We start from the raw sequence: 6,901 nt of genomic DNA on the forward strand, positions 1-6,901 counted from the left end.
AGTGCTGGGATTAAAGGCGTGCGCCACCACCGCCCGGCTAAGCCTTTTATTTTTTTGAGACAAGGCATCATGTAGACTGGGATGGCCTCAAACTCCGCGTAGCTGAAGGGGACTCTAACCCATGCTCTTGTGGCCTTCTCCTCCCCAGTGCTGAGATTACAGTGTGCACCACTGTTTAGTTTGTGTGTCGCTGGGGGTGAACCCAGGGCTTCCTGTACACAAGCTAGGCAGGCACTCCACCAACTAAGCCACACCCCCAGTCCTGCACTGGCTCTTTCTAATTCATTACACACACACACACACACACACACACACACACACACACACACACACACCTTTAAACATGTATTTTAGATTTATTTTTAATTTTATGTACATAGATGTTTTGCCTGCACCATGTGTATGCCTGGCTCCTACAGAAGTAAAAAACAGGCATTAGATGCCCTGGAACTGGAGTTAAAGACAGTTGTTAGCCACCATGTGAATGCTGGGAACCAAACCTGGTCCTCTGGAAGGACAACCAATGCTCTTAACCACTGAGCCATCACTTCATCTTAAGAACCGAGGTCTGCCAGGTGGTGGTGCATGCCTTTAATCCTAGCACTCAGGAGGCAAAGGCAGGAGGTTCTCTGTGAGTTCGAGGCCAGCCTGGTCAACAAGAGCTAGTTCCAGGACAGGCACCAAAGCTACAGAAAAACCCTGTCTCCAAAAACAAAAACAAAAAACAAAAAAAAAAGCTAAACAACAACAAGAACTGAGGTCTCACCTAGTGGTGGTGGCACACGCCTTTAATCCCAGCACTCAGGAGGCAGAGACAGGTGGATCTCTGAGTTTGAGGCCAGCCTGGTCTATAGAATGAGTTCTAGGATAGCCAGGGCTATACAAACAACAACAAAAATAAAAGAACTGAGGTCTCATTACATACCCCTGGTTGCCTTTAGCCTTGCCATTTTCCTGTGTTCATCTCCTGAGTGCTAAGATTACAGGTGTGTTCTAACATGACCAGCCTTCTTAGGCTCTGGTCCAATTAACAGAGCAGATGCACTCTTCCTTCTGGCTCCTCAGGAACCCCCACCCCTGGAGGCAAGCTGTGCCCCCCACAACTACATTCTGGGGCTGCCTCTGGCTGGAGCAGCTGTTGAACGTACTGGTGACTTGCACTCTTTGGAGGTCACCTAGGGTGATGCAGAGCATCACAGTGTCCACCCCAGGGTGGAGATCCTCCAGCTCAGACTTAGGGATTCTCCTGACTTCAGTGTCCCCAGAATGGGGGTCTTTGCCTAATGCCCAGAGCCAGCATTCTGACCACTGCCTCCAGATCACTGGGTATAAATTCTGTTCCCAACTCTTTACGAAGGAGACATGTTGGACCTCTTATCACCCAGTCCCAGGTTTCTAGAAATTGTATGTCCCGTTTTTCTTCTTTTTGTTGCAGACAGGGTTTCATGTAGCCCAGGCTAGCCTGGACAACTAACTATGCAGCTGAGGGTGACAATGAACTTCTGATCCTCTTGCCTCTTCTTCTCAAGTGCTGGGAATACAGGCATGTGCCACCACACGAATCAAACCCAGGGCTTCCTGCATGACTCAGGTCCTAAAATTCCACAAGTCTTTACAGGTGTGTGTGTGTGTGTGTGTGTGTGTGTGTGTGGTTTTTAAATTATATTTTATGGGCATCTTTTACCTGCATATATGTCTGTGTGTCACATATATGCTTGGTGCCTGTGGAGGCCAGAAGTGAGTGAGGGTCAGACCCCTTTGGACTGGACTTAGAGATGGTTGTGAACCACCACGTGGGTGCTGGGCACTGAACCCACGTCCTCTGGAAGAACTGCTCTTAACCACCAAGCCATCCTATAGTATTTTACATCTGCATATGTAGGCATTCCTTGACACTTGCGTGGAGACCAGAGACTTTGTTGAAACCGATTCTTTCCATAATGTGGGTCTTAGGATTGAATTTGGGTCATCAGGCTTGCATCAGGCACCTTTACCTGTGAGCCATCTCACAGGCTCAGATTCCACAAGTCCTGAAGGGAGTTGCCCAAATCACTTCCCCAGACTCACGGATCACTAGGGGACTGATGGGTAATGTGTAGGGTGTCAGTTATTTAAGACAGCATCCATAAGTTGGGTGGTGGTGGCACGGGCCTTTAATCCCAGTACTCAAGAGGCAGAGGCAGGAGAGGCCAGCCTGGTCTACAAGCAAGACCAGGACAGGCACCAAAGCTACAGAGAAACCCTGTCTCCAAAAACCAAATTAAAAAGAAAGAAAGAAAAAGAAAATATCCCCAGCTGAAAGGTGGTACCACACACCTTTAATCCCAGCACTCGGGAGGCAGAGGCAGGTGGATCTCTGCGAGTTGAGACCAGCTTTGTCTACAGAGAGAGTTCCAGGATAGCTAGGGCTACACACAGTGAAACCCTGTCTCGTAACAAACGAAAGAAAGAAGGAAAACACCCCCAGCTACCACCTGCCACCTAGAACTTTCCACGGAGAACCATGAATGGTAGGTGTCCCCTGATGAGGATGACCTGGAACTTCTGATCCTTCTGTCCGCACCTCCCAAGTGCAGGAATCACAGGCAGGCATCTCCGCATCCGATTTATCACGTGGTGCTGGGGATTGAACTCAGTGTTTCCTGCGTGCTAGGCAAACCCTCTACCGACTCAGCTCTAGCCCCACTGGTAAGTCATCAGCAGGGATACGGTGGGGAGTTAGGTTTTGTTTTGTTTTGTTTTTTTTTTTTTGGTTTTTCAAGACAGGGTTTCTCTGTGGCTTTGAAGCCTGTCCTGGCACTAGCTCTGTAGACCAGGCTGGTCTCGAACTCACAGAGATCCACCTGCCTCTGCCTCCCGAGTGCTGGGATTAAAGGCGTGCGCCACCATCGCCCGGCGGGAGTTAGGTTTTGTATTTTAGAAGCAGCCTACATGCTGTATGAAGGACATGGGAGGTGAGTACGGAAGACTATGGGCTAGGAAAAGGGTATCTCTAAATTACTGAGACTGCGAGACACGGGCTGTCCCTGGAGAGGTGCAGCTTCTCAAGGACAAAAGTGTGTGAAGTGCAGGGCGTGGTGGATGGCTCACGCTACTAATCTCGGCACGCGGGAGGCAGAGGCAAGGGGGGGGGGTCGGGAATCACTTGGTTCCAGAGCAGCCAGGGCTACGTAGTGAGACGCTATCTTAAAAAAATAAAAATAAAGTGTTGGAAGCACGTGTCGCCTTGGTTTGTGAGTGGTCGGAGGAAGCGGGTCGTGCGGGTAGGATCGCCAGGAGCACAGGTCCGGTTACAGAATCGGGAGACGCCCTGCGGGCACACGGCCACGCCCAGTTCCCGTCCCGGACTCCGATTGGCTGCTCCTAGGGGCGGGGCTCGCGCGCGGATTACGCCGGGCCCTTTCCCGTTGGCAGCAGCGGCAGTGCGAGCCCGGAAGCGGACGGGGGCGGTGGCGGAGGCGCCTCGGGCCGGCCGGGGTTGCAGCTCCATCCTCCCCACTCGTGGCTCCCCGCGGCCCGTGGCGTGGACAAAGACATGCAGTCCCCGCCCCCAGACCCGCTGGGCGACTGCCTGCGCAACTGGGAGGATCTGCAGCAGGACTTCCAAGGTATCCAGGTGAGCGTCCCTGAGGCCATCCGTGCCCCGAGCCGTGTCTCTCTGTCTCGGGGACAAGGGTCGGGCAACCCTAGATTAGACATAGGGTAGCTCAGAGGGGTCAGGGATCGAGGCCCTCTTCCACTTTTCTTCTTAAATGTTCGATGGCAGCCCCGATTGCCCGCTCGTCCCCGGCGTGCTTGGGCGGGATCCCTCTGTACTGGGTCGTCTCGACTTTGTGCAAAGGCCTTGAAAACAGGTCAGGATTCCTCTGTTGCCTCTCCCACTGCACTGCTAACCGACCTGGGACCGCGTCCCCTTCCTGGAGAGTAGTCACCCGAGGCAGAGCCCAGCAGGGCCCGGCCTTTTGATTCTGTCACCCTGCAAACGCCTTCCCCGCCCTTGGCCAACTCTTTGCTGAATGCTGCAGGGAAGCAAGTTTAGGTAAAATCCAGGCTTGGATGGGGATCTCAGCCATCTGAGACAGAGGGACAGCGCCCACCTAGGGACAGGAGAAGGGTCGCCTTGGCGCGTGTGGTTCTTTCTTGTAGGGAGAGGTGGGCGGGGCAGACTGTACCCGAACGTCCTGATTTGGCAGAGTCTGTCCGAGACCATTGGAAAACCTCCCAGTTCCAGGTGGGGGTTGTTCATGGCCTCTCTGTGCCCATACTAGAGAGAAGGAAGCTGCTGCTTCCAGGAAGGCTGTCACTGGGCAGAGGTGGCATATGCTAGAACCTGAGGAGGATGTGGCAGCCGGGCTTGGCATGAGAAACACCCAAATAGCGGAGCCTGGCCAACTGGAGACTAGGTTAGACCTTTGCCTCTGCTGGACTGCTCCCAGCCTCATGTCTCCACTGCGGCTGCCAACCCTTCCCAGCCTTCCAGTACTAAAACTCTAGAGGCCTATATGGCCCCAAATCTCCCAGTTTTGCCATCACTACGATGCCCTCTGCCTTGATTTTCCCACACTGCTCCTTGCCCTGTCTTTACTTTGCAACTTGCAAGGTTCACCCACCAGGGCAAAGTGCTTGGGCCAAAGGTGCTTGCAGGAGGGGAGTAGACGGGAGGGACTGGCCTTAGGACTGAAAGCTGGTGACTTTGACCCGAGAGGACACATTGGGAATGCCCGGGTAAAAAGCACCGTGGATAACCCTGGATTCCACTCCTTCAGGTTAGGTAGGTAGGACGAACTGAGAAGGTGAGGGTTGAGTTCAGGCAGCCCCTACGGTCTAGAGCAGTGGTTCTCAACTTGTGGGTCGCGACCCATTTTAGGGGGCGAACAGCCCTTTCACAGGGGTCGCCTAAGACCACTGGAAAGCGCAGATACTTACATTATGATTCATAACAGTAGCAAAATTGCAGTGTATGAAGTAGCAATGAAAATAATTGTATGGTTGGGGGTCACCACGGCATGAGGAACTATATTAACGCTGAGACCCTTTAATAAGGCTGAGAACCACTGCTCTAGACTGTTTGAAGATGATGCCAGACGCAGGTGGCACAGAACACCCAGGCAGAGCTGAGGACAGCTGACCTGTTGTTGAGGACCGGTGGAGGATCTAAGTTTACAGGAAGAAACCTAGCTCCTGGCTTGCCTCGGGTGGAGCTATCTCTGGAGGTCCCCAAGCAAGCTGGTTCCCTGCCCCGACAGCTCCCCAGTCAAGCTTATGCCCTCTCCTCACCCTAGGAAACACACCGCCTGTACCGCCTGAAGCTAGAGGAGCTGACCAAACTCCAGGACAACTGTACCAATTCCATCACACGCCAGAAGAAACGGCTCCAGGAGCTGGCCTTGGTGCTGAAAAAGTGAGGGTGGGGTGCCTTCCCGCTGGGGTGGGTGCTGTTGCGCGGTGGGTGTGGGTGTGGGTGCCATTGGCTTACTCCAGCGAGGCTCTTCTACTCTTCCACTCCCTGGGCTCTGTTCCTTTCTCTGTCCCGAAGGGTTCCCACTGGGGTTCCTGCAGGACTCGGGCTCCCCCACCTGCACTGACTGACTCCCGCCATACTCCCAGATGCAGACCCTCTCTTCCACCCGAGTCCACGGAGGCCGCACAGGAGCTGGAAAGCCAGATGAAGGAGCGCCAAGGCCTCTTCTTTGACATGGAAGCCTATTTGCCTAAGAAGAATGGGTGAGTCCTACCTTCTTCCAGCTCCAGGGATTTCATGAAGCCCTAGCCTCTCTCTGTCAATTGGCAAAGGAGACCATGTTGACGGTCCAGCTGTCTGACAGCTCACGGTCATGGAAGCTTGAAGGGGAGGGTTCAGGGGATTGGGGCCTCAGTGATGGACATCTAACCCCACACATGGCCAGACACAGCTTCCTGGTGTAGGGACGCCCATGTCATCTTCAGAGGCAAGAAATGAGCACATGCCTGTGGTCCTAACAATTCTGGAAGCCGAGGCAGGAGGCTAGGGAGTCCAAGGTCCTCTTTGACTACATAGTGAATTCAAAGTAGCTTGGACAGCATACTGCGTGTCAGGCCAGCCAGGGCTATAGAGTGAGACACTCCTTCAAAAATAAAATAAAATAAACCAGCCGGGTGGTGGTGCCAGAAACAGGCAGATTTCTGTGAGTTCAAGGCCAGCCATGTCTACAGCGTGAGTTCCAGGACAGGCTTCAAAACTACAGAGAAACCCTGTCTCGAAAAACCCAAATAAAATCAAAATAAACCAAAGGGACTGGAGAGATTGCTCAATGGTTAAGAGCACTGGTATTCCTCCAAGGGACCAGGGCTTGATTCCCAGCACATACATGATAGCTTACAACTGTCTGTAACTTCAGTTCCAAGAGATCCGACACCACCTCTGTCCTCTGTGGGCACTAGGCACACGTGGTACACAGGCACACATGCAGGGAAAACACCCATACATATAAAAAAATTCCAAAGCCAAGTCAAGGGCTGGGGATTTAGCTGACTGGGTAGAGTCCTTGCCAGACATGATTGATGCCCTGGGTAGTGGAGCTGGGTCTGTGCTGGGCAATGCATTTGTGTCCTGGACGGTTTTTATGTCAGCCTGAAACTGCTAGTGTCATCTGAGAAAAGGGAGCCTCCTCATAAGATCAGAATCAGGCTGTAGGCAAGCCTGCAGGACATTTTCTTCTTTCCTTCTTTTTTGTTTGTTTTTGTTTTTTGAGTCAGGGTTTCTCTGTGTAGCTCTGGTTGTCCTGGAACTCACTTTGTAGCCAGCCTGGCTTTGGACTCAGAGATCTGCCTGCCTCTGCCTCCCTAGTGCTGGGATCAAAGGCCAGTGCCACCATGCCTGGCTCTAATGTAGGGCATTTTCTTTCTTTTTTTTTTTTTTTTT

General features: G+C 52.6%; 1 protein-coding gene across 1 annotated transcript in view; it reads left to right on the forward strand.

The window, feature by feature from the left end:
- The first annotated feature begins 3,451 nt into the window (after positions 1 to 3,451).
- Tmem120a (transmembrane protein 120A) overlaps positions 3,452 to 6,901 on the forward strand; it is an 8,332-nt gene continuing 4,882 nt past the window's right edge. The window contains exons 1-3 of the mRNA XM_005344608.2: positions 3,452 to 3,616; positions 5,283 to 5,401; positions 5,608 to 5,724. Coding sequence (XP_005344665.1) covers positions 3,536 to 3,616; positions 5,283 to 5,401; positions 5,608 to 5,724 — 317 coding nt within the window. The 5' untranslated portion in view covers positions 3,452 to 3,535. The remainder of the gene's footprint in view (positions 3,617 to 5,282; positions 5,402 to 5,607; positions 5,725 to 6,901) is intronic.

This window comes from Microtus ochrogaster, chromosome 2, assembly GCF_000317375.1.
Source record: "Microtus ochrogaster isolate Prairie Vole_2 chromosome 2, MicOch1.0, whole genome shotgun sequence".
Classification (NCBI taxonomy): Eukaryota; Metazoa; Chordata; class Mammalia; order Rodentia; family Cricetidae; genus Microtus; species Microtus ochrogaster.